Below are 17520 nucleotides of genomic sequence, written 5' to 3' on the forward strand. Positions count from 1 at the left end.
ACCGACTCATTCACGTGTTTAACATTGTGCTGGTACTTGTTAGATGCCAGTATAAAACCACTGGCTCCACTGACAGAAAACTGTTGCTTTAACGGTTAAAATTATCGAGCATTACAGATAAAAAAAACTATTAACACAGCTCACGTCACCGCGTATTTTAATAGTTAAAAAAAATGTAATCACATCAGGACAATTTATCAAAAACAATTCCTAGCACTTATATTATTAGGTATTAATTGCCCAACATATGCAGGAGAAATAAGTACAAAAACAGTCCATATGACGGCACTTTAAAACACTATATGGAGGATTACTAATCAGAAATTAATAAATGCCAAGTTGTTATGGACGAGGACTTTCTGCAGCTGACACTTCTGTGGACGTTAGGCTTTGCAGACCTTCAAAATGCAAAAAAAAGCACGTCAAAAGAAAATATGAAACCCTTTTAAAAGATAAATAATCTGATTTAAGAGGTACCTACAACAGGATGTTAGTATTTGTGTACAAATATCTTCAGTAGGATTCATGACCTACTGCCATGGAATTAAATTAATAATACATTAAAATTTTTAAAATGGTGGGTTTCAAAGTCTCCAAAATGAAGACTGCAGTTCTCCTTGAAGAAATTGTTGGGGAGATGGTGGAATAATAAAAAAAAAAAAAAAAAAAAAAAAAAAACTTCAAATGAGAAGTGCTTTAGTTCCTAGTTTATTAAACCCAGACTGATTTAAACCATACAAAAAAAGAGAAAACCAAGAAGACTTTATTGCCATTTTCCACTCTGGATTACACAATGAAGCTGAAAGCAACAAGACGACGAGAAGATGAGCGCGGGACAGACACCCCGCTAGAATACAAATATCTCCACTCAACATCCAGCTACACAAGAGATGAGCGACAGTCTTCATCATTTTCTTCAGAAAAACAATGACATTACTGAACAGTTTTATTAAGAAAACTTTATTTACATCAGAAAATAAAAACAGTCACGACTTCATGCCATGCTCTCCTACAAACACGACTGGGCCTCCTGCAGCCGGCGGGGAACGCCCCGACCAACACTCCCACCGGCCGCACGGAGGCCGCTCTCGGCTCTGCGCTCGTGCGGCCCAACGGATGAGGGGATGTGTTAATGAGGACTTTACACAGTATTTACAGCCCAACACACAACTTCAACACACCTGCAGGTGGATGTCACAAACTTTGAATCATTACCCATCCTTCAAAATAAAAGCATGTTTGTAATGCTCAAACACATTTCAGTCTGCCTGTGAGGAAAACCCTTAAGGTGGAGTTTATGCCAGCAGGACGGCCAGAGGAGACGCCCTCAGCGATGGTCCTGCCAGTGTTAACATACTACCACCTCTGCTGCTGCGGCACATGAAAACGGTACCAGTGGATTCATTTTAGAAGCAACAAAGATAATAGGGAATGAATGAGATCTTCACATTTATGCAAACTGCAGTTTTCTGATTCAGTAGACTTCATAAAATTAAACTGTCAACGTAGAACTTGAGCCAAAAACAGAAAAGTTAGCATTTAAGTTCAAGTTTATCACTCTCATCTTCAGGTCAGAAGAGGAGAAAACAAGTATTACTGAAATAAAAGAAATTACTGAATGTTGTTGTGAGTGAAATCTAAGGCCGACACCTGCAGAGGGGATTTTAATTCAGGTCTGCAGTTGCGTTTTCAGGTTGCACCACTAAATGGTGATGCATAGGGCAGACGTCCGACATCTGCGATGCTACAACAGTGTTTGACCACAGGGGGCGCTCACCTCTCACTGTACTCAGTTAAAACTGTTTCTGTGCATGAACGCAGCAGCTTCTGTGACGTCACAGTTTAACAGGAAGGGCAATGACGTTTCCTGACATCCGTTTTTCTTCCAGCAACACACCAGACGCTCTGTGACGGCGAAATAGTTAAATATGTACAAACTCGTTACAGTCGTTAAAAATGGAGGAAAGAGGACTCACCATGTCATTATGGATTATTATTATCATCATTATAATACAGTGAACAGAAGGCTGAAATAGGACAGACACAGTGGAACAACATTCTCATCCTCGACACATTTAAAATCACCTGCCTCCAGTTTTCATCTTTGCAATGAACAGAACAAAGTCTGAAGTTTCACCGTAGCTTAGAATTATGGGGATAGGTACTGGATATGACCGCAGTTGGCTACAATCTCAGGGAGATTGTAGTCAACTCTTTGATTGAGAGGCACAGTGGGTGGAGTCAGGTTCGATCTGAGGGTGAGAGGACGACTTCGGTTTGCCTTCCATCCATGTAGCAGAAGATGAACATAAAAACGAGTGGGCTAAACGGGTGGGAGCTGCGTCTCCCTCTCCCGCTACGATGTGACGAGGAGTGAGCAGCGGCTGCTTCACTGCCGGTTGCTCTTTATCCGCTCCAGACGCTTCTTGAGGTCGTCCAGGTTGGCGGCGGGCGAGGCTGAGCGGGTGTGCGTCGGGGAGTGGGAGTGTGCGTTGTGCTCCTGCTGGTACAGCTCGCGGGACTCTTTGAGCTGCGACAGCTTGCTGTGGAGCATGTCTGTGGACGACGCCACCGACGGCTTGGAGGAAAGCAGGGAGGAGAAGGCGGGCCGTTGTTGAGGCTCCTCTTCACTCCCGACACCCTGCTGCTGCTGGAGGGAAGAGGAAGGAACAAGAGTCACTTTCAAAACAGTAACAAAAACCTGTTAAGGGGCCGGGCTAGACGGAGGACATCTACTCCAAACTTCTTTTTAAATACTAACTCTAAATATGTATTTAGACAGTAATGTTGCTGGTGGTTGCTTTTAGACATTTCAACTTCAGTAATATAAAATTACGGGTGTCAAATTAGCACATTAATCGAGATTAATTCATTAAAGACATATTTAGCACAGTGTTTTTTTTGTTTTTTTTTTTCTTCTAAATCGCTTAATCTATTTCATAAGTGCTGTCGAGCAATTAAAAATGATAATTTAATGAATTAAGATCGGTAATTAATCTAATTAATCTCTTTTTTAATGTCGCCTAAAAATTGCTGAGAAAAGTCCTCAACTTGAGGTGGTTTCCTTTCCTTTATTATTGTGGCAGATCAAAACATTGATATTTAACAAAAGAAAGTGGCTTTATAAGGTCATGTATTAATTTTTTTAACAGACTTGAACAGATGCAGTCCTAAACATTTACATCCACTTGGCAACAACATTCGCCAGCCTCTTGGTTGCAGTCGTACGATGTGCGCGGTGTTCTCCTCGAGTTTAGTTTGGGGAAGAGCGTTGCTATGGCAACATCGTTGCTGCTAACGTTAGCTGCAGCTGCGCGACCGGGTGCTTTGCGTTTATGTGACTAAACTTGAGCTGCTTCGGTGGTAAGAAAGTCCTTTCCACAAAGAACGTACAGTATCACTCTACCTTTATCAATGGTGCCGTCGGGGCGTTTTAGAAATGTAAATTCCACATTCACTGGACTGACAACTTCCACATCCTCCATTTTCACCTCTCTTCTCCACTACTAAACCCCCCCATGTTTGTCCAGCTACAATGGGAGCCTACCACACAGTGACAACCAATCAACGTCCACTTCAAGGTGACTGACAATTGTTTTCCACCCACAACTCAAGCACAAGAAGCCCACCACAGACACAGATTGCAAAATAAAGGCAACTCCCATACAGAATAAGGAAAGGTCTGTTAAAAAAAGTGGCTTCATAAAGTAATTTTATTATTTTTTTTTGATAGATTTTTTTTATATATATATATATATATATATATATATATATATATATATACACACATACATACATACACACACACACGCGCATATATATACACATCTTTTGATCTACCACAATAATGTAATGAATTTAAAGGAAAACACCGCAAGTTGAGGGCTTTTAACAATTTTTAGGTGAGAATTAAAAAAAGAGATTAATTACAGATTAATTAATCTCTCAATTTTTTTATTATTATTATTATTATATATATATAGATTTTTTTTTTTTTTTAAATCGCTTGACAGCACCATATAAAATATAATTTAGCCTTTTATCTTGAACAGAAACCTTTTCCATGTGTGACTAAATGTGGTTCCTTAATGTATTTAAGACTCATTATCTAAGAGTATTTAATGTATGTAAGACTGACCCTGGCGTTGTTTTCCAGGCCTTGCCTCTGGCGTAAAATCTTGAGTCTTTCATAGTAGACGGCTGGTTTCAGGTCTTCGTTGCTGCTGCTCAGGCCGGAGTCGCCTCCATGCTGAGGAATCACTGCAGACAGACACACGCGGTCAGCACACATGACTAACAGTCCTCAGCGCATCACAACGGCATTGTGGTGTACCTGGTGTACCTGCAGACGTCTGGATGCGAGTCTTGCCCTCCCTCTCGGACTCGATGATGCGAAGGCCTCGCTCCACGTAGCTCTGGAAGAACTGGGAAGTGTTTTTGAGGTACGGTTCCAGGTCTGCGTCGGAGTACTTCTGTTTGTACTCGTACAGTTCTGTCAAACCCTGAAGAGAAGATAAAGATTGTATAGATGTGTATAAATGAAATAATGAGAAAAGTACTTATTTGAACAAAAAAAAAAAAAAATGTGTTGTCATTAATAGTCATTGCTTTTTCTCTTCTCTCTTTTTAGTTTTTATGACCTCAGGATCCATTTCTCCAGTGGAGACGTAAAGCCCTGCCCAGAGGCCAATGGAGGATAAATGAGGAATCGGCCATTTTAATATAAGTTTCCACAAAACAAGTTGTTTTGTGGAATTTTGAGGGTTTTTATTTCAGACAAGGAGGTTCATATTTATTATTTAATGCAAGATTAGGCATTATCAAACATACCAAAACGAAATTAATTGGAGATACTCAGAAAATGTTATTGATACTTTTTAAGGATGTTGTTACATTATATTTACTCACCATTAAATATTACTGTGTATAATACATTGTGTTTGATCTTTGTTCTGTGAAGCACATTGGTTTTTACATGTGTTGTATAAATAAAGTTGAGCTGATTATGAAACATAATTTTCAGTGACACTGAATTTTTTGCATTTGAGATGGTTGCCGTTTCAAATTTTATTATTATTTTTTTTTTTAACCTTGTCTGCATCCATATTAATGGTTGATACCATGCCGGTAAAAACCTAAGACATATAAATGTGCATTTGCTGTTTCAAACTTAACCCCTAGATGTCAGTAACAGAACTTGGACATAAGCTGACCTCCTTCGTGTTCTCCTTGGAGCCAATCTTCTTGAAGATCTCAGACAGAATGTCACTAACCTTAGCCTTCGACATGCGATCATCCTGCACAAAAAGAAACAACAACAAAAAAAACAAATAAAACAAGCTATATTATCAAATAAAATTAACACAGACAATCACAAATATGCTGAAGAAACATGCAACTAAATTCTGATCACTGCTGTCTGAAATTCAATAAGGACACGTTTCCCATCCGTAATCAATGATGTGTAATACAAAAGGAATAAAAACAAAACAGAAGGATAATTCTCGTTCTTCAATTATTTCAATATCTAATAGATTTTTTTTCTAGGATGGCTTGAAAAGATTTGCTTGTCAAAGAGGGCCATCTAAACATCAGGCCGTCGTCATAGTTACATTTGAGCTTTTCTTCAGCATCCTGACCAAATGGTTCCCTGTTTCTTCTCACTCATTTCCCCTCACAGAAGTTGAACTTACTGTATATGGAGCTCAGCAGATATAAACTGTAAATATGCCTAAAATTACAATAAATCTTGTGATCATCTTCAAATTTGTACAAATTATGCTCAGACTGACAGGCTCCTCTTGTAGGTTACTTTTAAATGTGTTTGAATTTTCCTCCATCACACAGCCAAAAAAGCGGAAAAAAAACTTTTATGAAAATAAAAGTCTGAGGTAAACTGGCTTGACGTTTGAAGCCAAATTTGGGGGCAGCGAATTAACCAGTGGGTGAGCAGTTTTTCCTTTAAATGGCAGGTTGATGGAACGATCCCGAGCCCTGTCGAAGTGTCATTAGGCAACACGCTGTCTCCCAATGTGCTCGTCGGGGTATAAAGCCGCGTTTATACTTGCAGTTCAGAACGCGTACGCGAGACGCAGGATACGCGTGACGTCACGTCTCGCGTATCCTGCGTATCCTGCGTACATTTGACGCGTCGACGTGCACGTTCTCAAAAAGACACTGAACGCGTACGCGACCTGCAGTTCTCGCTCTGGCCGCTAGTATCGCTGTTCCCGGTCTGATCCCGGCTGGCACGATTATGCTGCTCTCCCCTGGAGAAAGTTCCCCGTGCATATATTTATGCAATATTTAACTTCCCCCCAGGGTTTCCGTTGTCCGGTAAAATATGCCGAAGTCCGGTATTTTATAATCTCTCCGGTCAAAATACTCACTGGTGCTGCGGGACTAGAGTCCCCGGGAGTACCGCGGATGGCGAGCCCCGGCCGCCGAGCCCCGGCCGCCGAGCCCCGGCGACCGAGCCCCGGCGACCGAGCCCCGAGCCCCGGCCGCCGGCGGAGGTACGCGCCGAGCCTCGGTGCCTCCCGGAGCCGGGAGGAAGCGGAGCCGGGAGCCAGGAGTCAATTGACGGGACTTATTTTATTTTAAATACTCTGTTTTTCAATAAAAATACTATTGAATGACTTGGAATCATATTAGGAACAATACATTTTTTGACCATGTTAATCTTTCTTATATATTGACATCTACTTCTCCATATGAACCTAAAATTAACTGGATTTATTGTTTCGTCATTCTTGTTGAGATGGGTGAGGAGAATGCTGGATAAATTAGTCTGGAAAGACTATCCACTTTTGATAATAAGCAATAATAATAAGATAAGATAAAATAGTCCTTTATTCAACGGGGAAACTCACGTAGCAGAAGTACACACACACACACACACACAGGGAAGGGGGTAAAACAGTAATATAAATAAGTAATACACATTAAAAAAAGAGTAATAATAATAATAATAATGTTATGGTTTTCTTTAGCTTCCTTCTAGGCACCCAGAGCTTTACAGAGATCATTATTCATTCACACACATTCTCCCCGGTGGTAGCTCCGTCTGTAGCCGCAGCTCAGCTGCCCTGCAGACTGACGGGAGCGTGGCTGCCATATCGCGCCAAACGGCCCCTCCGACCACCACAAACATTCATACACACTCATACACATTCACACGATGTTATAATCTCCTACATCATCCAATATTGTCCTGTAAAAGTGTTCGTTTTTCTAATCTGCTACCGCTGCTGCTGCTACTACTTCTGCTACTTAATATAAGTAGCTTTTCCAACTGTTGCTCTGCTTACTGCCCCCTATCGGTCACCATCGGTATGACAGGCTCTACTCGGGTGGTACGCGACGTACGCAGTGGAGCATGAACAGACACAAAGCAGGCTACGCAGGCTACGCAGGCTACGCAGGTTACGTGCGTAGAGTATATCTCCGGCTTAAGCGTTGAGTGATGTAAAAAAAAAAAAAAAAGAAGATGATAAATACAAGGTAATGCAGTTCAGACAGTGCAGCTGCAACAGAAACAGACAGACAGAAAAATGCCCCTAGTTGTGAGTTTTAACCTCTTAGACAAATTTGGGAAACATTTAGAGACACCTCTGATCAGAAGGTCACTATTGAACATAAGTAAAACAAACAAATACATAAATGAATGAATGAAATGCTACCGGCACTCCTCCCATGGCATCAAAAGTATGTTTGTGGACTCTCACCATGCGGAGTCCACTCTTCTCGTTTCCCCGGTCGCTCTTCTGGCCGGACAGATTTCCGGAGTGTTTCACCACCCGCCTTAGATGGGCCTCCAACTCAGACTCATTGCGGTTTTCTATCATTGACAGGTGGTCCAGGATCTGGAAAACAGTACCAAAAGAAAACAGACCCTGAATTAGCGTATTATAGGTTTACAAAGTTAAGATTTTTAAGCTCTTTTTGAGGACACAGAACTCAACTCGATCTATTTGTTAGGATTTTTGGCAGCTGGACCCAGTTCTATCTCAGTTCTATCTCTCCATCATGATATCTGATGTTATTAATTATTTGAATCAAAATTAAAGCTACCTGGGATCCTGTGAGCTTGCAGAGTGTGTGCAGCAGGGTCTTGAGGGTCCGGTGTGGGACGTCACTCTTCAGCTGCTTGAGTTTCTCTTTGGGGAAAACCTTCATGAAGTTGTGGACGTCCAGCAGGATTCGGTCCAGGTTGATGCTGTTGATGGTTTCTGGGAGATAGCGGATCATTCTCCACAGACACTGAGGACACACCAGCACAGACGGTCAGTTTGAAGAGCGACGTCAACAGCTCCGGTGGTGTTTGGGTGGAGTCGGGTTTTACCTTCATGGCCAGCTCAGAGAATTGGGGGGAACCGGCCGTTGAGACCAGAGTGTCCTGAAGCAGCACCAGCAGAGCGCTGCAGCAACAGCAATGAGAGGAGTCAAACACAACTGCACATGAGAATGAGAAGGGCAGCCCATAAACTCAGCGTTTCCCCACATACCTGCTGCCACCTGGACAGATTATGATCAAATGGTCAGTTTTTGTGAGGGGAAAATGGCTAAAGTGGGTTTTACAAACTAATCTCTTGAGGGTATTAAGGGTTCATGAATTGATTTTTTTTTTTTTTTTTTTTTTAAATTGAGAAATAGTCAATGTTTTGGGATGGGCTGCCTCCCAGTATCAGGTTTGTAACCTTACTAACATGTTCAAGATTGTTTTTTTTTTCCATTAGTCACATCATAATCAAAATGATGATGAAGTAGTTTATTTGGTGGATCAGTTTCCATTGATAAATACATTGCATTTCATTTCCTTTTGTAGGAAAGAAATAATAAAAAAAGAAGTAAGGAATAAACCGACCAAAAGGTGTAGCTGAAGCCTAAGCTTATTGTGGCTACCCTTTTTTACTTTGTTTACTTCATAGTCGATACTAATACAACAAGGACAAACAATCTAAAACAACAACAAAAAAACAGAAACGTAAACACACATGCAAAACAAGACAAACGTAGATATGACGGAAAAATCAAGTAAAAAAACAAACAGAAGACGGATCTCAGAAAAACTAACAGAGAAAGTAAATAATCAATGCTTAGAGGAAACAAAAACAATCTCTAGAAGAGTGAAAACAAAAGGAAACCAAAGATCAAATCATTACATTTTTGGGTATATAAATATTATTATGACAACAACAACAACAATGTATGTACATCGTTTTAAATGTATTTATTGAACTACAGTTTTTTTAATTCATTATTTAGGCTGTTCCACAGTCAACATTACTGCAAACATCTGCTACCTAAAGTCTCAGAAAGGTGGGCTGTACGAGGAACCAACGCTGACCAATGGTTGGCTGGACTCCTACGGCTCATTCGTGTGTGTGAGCGAAAAGAACAAGACTGCCCTCTGCAGGGTGGGAGCTGGTGGTTGGACATTTGGTTTTTTGACATTTCTAAAAAAGGATGAGGTGATGATAAATAATAACCTGCCATCTCTCTCGCTCTGAGTTTCTGCATCAATGATGTTCAATGCAAGTATCATCTGAAGTGTCAGTTCAGAGCCTGTAGGAACAATTAGCTCAGCCCGACTAATATAAGGTTCCCCTTTTTCTAGAATCCAACTTAAAAGTGTCAGAAACTCAACAGATGTCTTGACCCACTTTGCCAGTTCTCACCCAGACGGTGTTTATGCTACACAAACTTGTTTATCGTACGTGTGTGTGCGCAGTCTACATTTCAGATGACTTGTAATAGTAACAGTAGTCGTAGTAACAACAACCACAGTAGTAATAACTAATTAAAATGTCCCTTCAGAAGACTGGTGCATCTTAAGGCAAGTAAAAAGGAGCCTGCTGTGTGGTAGTATTTATTTAAATAGATAAGTCTCCCGCCGTGCACATTGCTCAATATTCTTATTGAGGAACCTGCACAGATAGAGATCGACATCCTGAACCTACTGACTATTAATTTACTGCCATCGTGGACGTGAATACTGTCATAGGTTACCATTACAATTAGAACATTACAAGTGGGATCAGGTTGGGGTTTATTTTTCCCCCCTTGCTTACCTGATCATGTTGGTCTGGTCCGAGCCCTCCAGGACTCTGATAACCAAGAGGTTGACGGACCGTATGACCTGCGTTCCGTCTTCTACGTCCTCCACCCTGCTGTCCAACATCAGTGTTACGAGGCCGTGCATCAGGTCCTTCAGGACCACCATAGACGCCTCTCTGGCCAGGGCCTCCATGGAGAAGAGCTGAACAGAGCAGACACGGCACGGTTGCAGAGGACATGAGTGTCTCATCTCCACTGCTAACAACACCAGTCATCCCACAGAGAACCCCGTCACACTCACTGAGAGCATGTTTCCTATGATGCAGCTGTAGAGTTTGATGACGTCCCTCTTGTCCACTCTGTCGTCAGCCAGGTGTGTGCTGTTGATGAGCCGTAGCTGCATGATGGTAGCGATGAGCAGCTGATCGATGTGTCCGGACATGACATCCGCTTTCTCTTCCTGTCGCAGAACTTCATCGATCTTTGGAGGATAAACCATGTCTTGGTTATTTCATCAACAGACAAAATCAAAGTCAAAGTGAAAGATGGTTTAGAGAAGCCAGTGGTCACCTACTAGGGGTGTAACAATATATCGTGCCCCGAAATTTTGCGATACAAAAACGTCACGATACGTGTCGTGGAGGTGACAAACTGTATCGCGATATTGGATTATTAATATTAATAGCCTATATTGTGTTGACTAGTAACGCCCAGTGTATTGGTGCCGACCGCACCTCCACCCGTGGACCAAAATCTTCCTCCGCTCAGAAGAAACTAGTACCGTTTTGGTCCCGATCACGGGACTCTTGCTGGGTTTTGAGCTCTGAACTTTTACTTATGTAAGGCTGGTGTAGAGTTAAGCCTTACCTTATTAAATTAAACCTTTTTCGGGTCGTGAGTAGGATAAACACGGGGAAACTTCTGCTGAGTTCCAGTGTACTTTAATGTCCCTCAACAGTGTAGGATTTTAGAACATCAACACAGCACCTAGTGCCGTACTGTGGCGTATCACTCCGCCCAATCTAAAACAGACTAATCACTACAGATAAACTGACTAGTGTCATTATAGTCCCTGATTTACATCAGAATATAAAGAATATATTTATAAAATAATGAACCCTGAATTACCAAAATAAACTTCTTAACAAAAATAAATCTCCTCTAACACTTATAAGGTGAGCATGAATCAATCTTTTTTATGATGTAAAATTGTATGTATTCATTTACTTTTATTTATTTATTTAATTTTAGTTAAATTTCTGGAAAAGAAAAAAGTCAAATCATACATGAGAGAAAATATTCAGTTTGTGGGTAAATATTTGTACTTGTATGAAACTGAAGATCATAATGCAAACCTGACATTTACTTTTAGTTCAGTTTGTGGAAAATGGTTGTCCTGGCTTTCTCTTTAAAACTTAAACAGTTATAAAGCATTACAAACTGTAACAATAGGGCAAATGCACAGTATTGTTTTGTATTATGTGTCTTTCAAATAAAAGACATTTTTTTCCAGTCATATGTTCCTCATTCAAGGTTGTTAAAAAAATACTGCTATAATATCGTATCGTTATCGTGACCTCAATATGGTGTATCGTACCGTATGGTGAGATTAGTGTATCGTTACACCCCTATCACCTACACACATCAGACCAGCCAGGCAGAAATGTGGCGTTGTGGTTCTGTGTGGATGACAATAAAGAGAGTTGTACCTGTGCCAGCGCCTGAATGCTGGTGCCAATGTCTCCACTTGCGACCTGGGAGATGACAAAGTTGATGGTGGAGGCCGTGCTGTTGTGAAGGTCATCGAAGTGTGGCGAGACAGAGCGAATCCTTCATGTGCAAGAAACAGACATCAAATGAGTAAATATTGATTTCAGTAATACTGGCACCACATACACGTCATCAAACTGAACACTTACTTGGGCTCTGGGATCATGATGGGCTCCAGAAGTTCGTCCAGCTTGTGTTGAACCAGGTCTGGAAGCTCACACACCCTGCTCTGGTCCTTCTCAATCATATCCAGGTCCAGCTGGAACTCTCTGGGGATGGACGGGTGGGAGGGCTCGCTGTGCTGCGCGTTCTGCCGGGCTTGGCTGCACGGGACCAGACGGTTGGAGGAAGCGTGGAGAGGAACAGGCATTAGTCCAGCATCTCATCGATCAATGCTGTTCAGCTGCAGTCCTGATACCACAAGCTTCCAGCTGCTACTTTTAGAACAGAGAACTGAATTTGGATGTACATCATGATGTTTGGCTTCAGTTATGAAGAACAAAAAACGAGAGAAAAAGAAAAAAGTTGGCCAAATTTCAGCGGAGCTGGGCTGTCTGAACTGGAGCTGATCAGCACTGATCTTAGAAGCACGACAGCGTTTCAAAACGAGGGAAAGTGCCACAAGGACAACAACATAACTCTGGGATTATTAGGCATCACGTCTTTAAGTGCTCATTTTATAAAGGCTATAAAACTAAATAAAATCATGTATATTTCTAATCCACAAAACTAACCTCATTTACTATTAAAAAAAAAAAAAAAGAAGAAGTATATAAAAAGGGGCAAGTCCTAAAATGTTAAACTCCACTGCGACAGAAGTTAGGGTGTGAATGACATCATGTTAGCGGATTAACAGAAGCAGCAATTAGCTTCCTGTTCTACAGCTGCAGCCTGTTTTTACTCCCTAAATTCATCTTTAGTGGTTCTCTCAACAAGAAGAAGTTGAGATTTTCTGATTTTGTTTGTACGTCAAAACTTTTCTCGAGCCGTTCGGTGGGGCAGTGGGTTAAACAAGTGGCTCATATACTGAGGCTACAGTCCTCCTGCAGCGGTCACAGGTTCCAATCCCTGCATGTCATCCCCATTCTCTCCCTCTACCCCCTTCATGTCTGTACACTTTGAATAAAGGGCCACTAGAGCCCAAAGAAATTTTAATGAAAAAAAAAAAAAAAAAAAAATGTATAGCCCATTTTCACACAAACTTCACAGCTGGAGATCCTGAGAATCTCCAGCTGACAGAACATGACACTCTCGCCGGATGAAGAATCGGCGGGAGGATGTCGTTTGAAATGTGGTGATCCAAGCGCATCAAGAATGGAAGATGAGGCCAAGAGAAGACAGACAGAATTTATAGTGATTCCAAAGAGATGAGAGAGCATCTGCAAGACCGAGCAAATGGAGAGCAACATACAGGTCTAAAGGTGGAGTTCCACATCTCCAGGTGGAGCCTCCCCCTTTTCAAAAACCCAACTAACCTAATCATAGCAATACCTGTCCAAGAGATCTTTAGATTTTGACTCATCTACGTGAGAAGTCTCATCTAAGTGCTGTAGTTCTGTCGTGAGGAGCATCTTCAGATAGATTTTTAGGGGTGCTCTCCACCCTATATAGTCAGAAAGTCTCTGAATTACACCTGAACGCAACAGCAGGAAAACCAGAACTACAAAAACTCCTTCCCAATCAGGATGAAACGTGGAGGATGTTTCGACACCAGACAAAGCAAAGCGTGGTTCGCTCACACACCCACACGAGGAGGGATGTTTAAAGCGACAGCTGGGTATTCTGATCAATACTTAATGTATGAACAAGAACGGACGTTTGCACGCATGAGAAGCAGCACAACTCAACGACAAACACCACAGCCAGCTGCTGCTCATTAGTTTCATGAATGACACGTGTTAAGATGCATCTGGAGAAGTTCTCAGCCACGACAGAGAAGGGAGGGGAGGCGTTGTACTCACATCCTATACGTGCGATACATTATTCTGCTCCAGAAAGGAAGGCGGGCAGAGCAGAGAGAGGAGATCACACAGGAAGAAAGATGAAGGGTTAAGAGACAAAGAGAGAGACAAAGAGTCGGCAAATGAGCCGCTTTGAAACAGGTTGCTTTCACAGAACCATTGGAGAGGATTTGGTTTGTCAAATATGTTTAACGGTTGTACGAGGACCTGTGAGAGCAACCCAACATGCAATGACAGAGTAAATCAGGATGGTGAAAGATTAGTTGCAAACAGACAGATATGTGACTCTGAAGAGACAGAGAGATAAAAGAGCAGGCTGACGAACAGAGTGATCCACATGCTCATGACACACTGGAAAAGTTGTGGCTCAATATGTGCAGGCCATTTCAACCTGCGCCTTTTGAAGTGAAAAAAAGTGTTTATTTTTCCACAAGATGTGCAACAGTAGAAAACATGAACTCTCGGAGACTAATGCCTGGACACCTGCACAACAGTCCACCACAGAATCTGCATTGAAAACTGTTTTAAAAGAGTCCTGAAATTTGAAAAGTTAAATCTAAAAACAAAAACAAAAGAAAAACCCACAATAAAAAGCAAAACCAAGAAGTCTCCGATTTTGGTTTTACAGCGACAAAAAGATATTAAAGAGGTCAATGTGCAACAATTAAGCTCTAATGTAGCAAATTTATATGATAAAAGTTCAAAAATCCAAGAGCAGCTGAGTTTACAGCCACATAAACAAAGTGCATACTTTGATGAATACAAATATCTTTTTAAATTAAAATAAATATTTTTTTCTCTTTTAAACTGAGCTACATTTTAACATGCTCTTGAATGACTTGTGGCTCATGCAATGAACCTTTAACCGATGCTCTGGGTTTTGTGAGGATAATGTGCTACTGGCAGCATTACTGGTTTCCAATCAAACACGTGAACTGGGCGTTAGAGGGGACTTACTTGAGCTTGTTGGGGTCTTCCTGTGCAGGCTTGCGGAGGAAGGTGCCGTTGGGGTTTGCTGGTTGTTCTTTCTGAGAGCGTTCAGCGGTGCTTTGCTTGGTCGGAGCTGGAGCAGTCTTCTTCCCTGCCCGCTTGATTCTCTCCTCCAACATGCTCAAGTCCTTCTCCGACAGCTGAAAGTAAGGAGGCAGAGCAGGTATCACAATTTATTATTATTATTTTTTTTTTTTAAATAAAAAATTCATGATATCGTTTTTTTTTCACGATCTTAAATTGGAAAAAGAAAAACAGACGATTTAGACCTCCTGAACTTTGCGTTCTCAGCATTCAGATTAAAGACCTGGCATGGCTGGAAAAGTATTTACGGCTGGGCAGCTCCTACCGCGGGTCAGCTATTTTAAGCCGGCGTTTGAACCCCTCATCTTCTACCCTCTTTAACGGTACGATATTCTTTGCGAGAAAAGAGGTAACAGCTTCTGTTACCTCTTTCCATCGCTTGCTTGACTTATCAAATGCCTGTTAATGTTGTCTGTTTTGGTCTCACGCTGCTGACTGCACTGTCGTTGCCGTTTGGCTCTCATACTGCTCGGGGTGCTTCCTCTTCAGGTGATTAAACAAATTTGTTGTGTTACCCCACGACGTGCGAACGGTTTCCCTGCACACTTTGCAAATTACATTTGCTTGAGCTTGATCACTTACGGAAAGTTCAAACCGTTTCCATATAATTGAGGTGGAATTCTTTATGCGACCATCGCTCTCCATGCGCTACCACTACACAAACAAGGAGGCGGGTAGGGAAGGACGTCACTGCTTATAACTCGCTATGATTGGTTGGTCAGGTTGACGATGTCAATACATCTGGTGAGTGGGTGCATAAGCATAGAACTGCACTTTATAGAATGTGCCCTAGACGATCCCACGATCTCTGCACTTTGAAAGATCGTCTTCACGATCTAATATCATCATATCATCCAACCCTATGTTCGACTTACATTTCCTATCAGTTTGTAAACCTGGTCCCCACACACGTTGTAGACGGCCACCACAGTGTTCAGAGCAGCGTTGCGGACAGATGTGTCTCTGTCACCGATGTGAACAGCAATCTCCTTCAGACACTTGGCTGGAGTCGGCTGACACACGTTCATCCCGTATCCTCCTATCAAACAGCCCAACTCCTCCAGACACTCTGAGGGAGAAAAAACAACAACAAAATGAGGTTCAGAACTTCTGTCACTGTTCTAAGTATCTAGCACATGCTGTAAAAACTTAAGTTGATGTGGATTTAACAGCATTTCATACAAAAGTAATGAGTTAATTACACAATTTATGACAAAACCTGTAATCAACCAGCAAATGTCTCCTCTGGAGATGCACTGCTATTGCTGTGTGAGGTTTCCAGAGAAATCACAATACTAGCTGCAGATGTAGCTGGATACCAACGTCAGGAACTATGCACAGGCACATCTCTAAAATGTCTTCAGGTATCGTGGGAAGTAGGATTCAGCTTGGGAGGCCTGCAGACACTTACCAGCCCTCTGCTTGGAGTTCTTGGACTTTGTTCCGTCCATGAGGAAAGGAAAGACCTTTGATGCTGGGTAAACTTTGCACAGCATGGTCAGGATTGCCCGAACATCTTTGCGGACGACATCCTTTGATTCCCCCACCTGAAAAGAAGAGGAAGGAGGGATAAACAAATAGAATTTAAAGCTGCAAGCAGCGATGAACGGGCATGTTCAGGCTGCAGTGGAAGCTTGTATGACTTGCATGTAGATTCTTCAGGCCTGGACTTTTAGTGGATGACACCACCCACGACTCTCTATATCAAACCATTCAAAAGTTATGGCAGAAAGTAGGAACTATCAGATATCGACAAATCAGATGAAGGGTGGGTGCGCTTATTGGCGTCTATCATCGCCACGGTAACACTTTTGACTGAGAAAAGTAATGCCCATAGTCGCAGGATGGAGACGCACATTTTGATGTATAACACACCTGGGTGCACGTTATGGTTCGGGCCGTATTAACTGCCGAAGGAATGGCATAAATTTTGCCAAAATTACACAATTATTTCAAAATGGCCGACTTCCTGTTTGGTTTCGGCCATGGCGCCAAGTGATTTTTCTTTAAGTTGTGACATGATACAGGTGTGTACCGATTTTCGTGCATGTACGTCAAACCGTATCGTGGGGCTTGAGGCACAAAGTTTTCTAGGGGGCGCTGTTGAGACGTTAGGCCACGCCCATTAATGCAAACCATGAAATATCTAATTTATCGCCAGGCCTGGCTTGGTGCAAAATTTGGTGACTTTTGGGGCACGTTTAGGGGGAAAAAAGGCCCTCTATTTGTCGGAAAAATAAAAAGAAGGAAAAAAATTCCTACATATACAATAGAGCCTTCAAACTGTAAGTGCTCGAGCCCTAAAAACACTGAGCAAATGATGATTAAAAAGAAAGAAAAAAAACTAGCTTAGGAGTGGCAGAGGATCATGTTCATACCTTGAGTATGAGGTAGGGGACGAAGGAGTTGGACTCGTACTCCGTCAGGTGGTAGTCCTCCCGGTGCAGCATGCTGAACAGAAGCTTCAGGTACTCCAGCACCTTCATCAGGACAGTGGTGTTGGTGTCAAAGAACCGCAGGGTGAACCACTTCAAGATCAAGTCCAGACAGCCGATGGTAGCTTCACTCTCGCTCTCCAGCCTCTGTTAAACACACACAAACTCGTTACTGAAACCAGACTAAAAGCATGAAACAAACACATTTGCAGAGAAAGAAT

At 42.0% G+C, this 17520-nt stretch overlaps 1 protein-coding gene across 7 annotated transcripts in view; it reads right to left on the reverse strand.

Moving 5' to 3' along the window:
- Positions 1-747: 747 nt before the first annotated feature.
- ckap5 (cytoskeleton associated protein 5) overlaps positions 748-17520 on the reverse strand; it is a 42418-nt gene continuing 25645 nt past the window's right edge. For 2 of the 7 annotated variants that reach the window (XM_061722171.1, XM_061722166.1), the window contains 16 exons: positions 17243-17446; positions 16276-16411; positions 15740-15933; positions 14748-14920; positions 13791-13814; positions 11979-12152; positions 11769-11889; positions 10361-10540; positions 10074-10261; positions 8345-8420; positions 8074-8262; positions 7728-7865; positions 5214-5297; positions 4343-4502; positions 4139-4260; positions 748-2650 (listed from right to left, as the gene is read on the reverse strand). In XM_061722171.1, coding sequence (XP_061578155.1) covers positions 2390-2650; positions 4139-4260; positions 4343-4502; positions 5214-5297; positions 7728-7865; positions 8074-8262; positions 8345-8420; positions 10074-10261; positions 10361-10540; positions 11769-11889; positions 11979-12152; positions 13791-13814; positions 14748-14920; positions 15740-15933; positions 16276-16411; positions 17243-17446 — 2424 coding nt within the window. In that variant the 3' untranslated portion in view covers positions 748-2389. Of the gene's footprint in view, positions 2651-4138; positions 4261-4333; positions 4503-5213; positions 5298-7727; positions 7866-8073; positions 8263-8344; positions 8421-10073; positions 10262-10360; positions 10541-11768; positions 11890-11978; positions 12153-13790; positions 13815-14747; positions 14921-15739; positions 15934-16275; positions 16412-17242; positions 17447-17520 lie in introns of all 7 variants that reach the window. The other 5 variants (XM_061722170.1, XM_061722164.1, XM_061722165.1 and 2 more) reach the window with 4 other exon arrangements.

This window comes from Cololabis saira, chromosome 5 (assembly GCF_033807715.1).
Source record: "Cololabis saira isolate AMF1-May2022 chromosome 5, fColSai1.1, whole genome shotgun sequence".
In the NCBI taxonomy this organism is placed as follows: domain Eukaryota; kingdom Metazoa; phylum Chordata; class Actinopteri; order Beloniformes; family Belonidae; genus Cololabis; species Cololabis saira.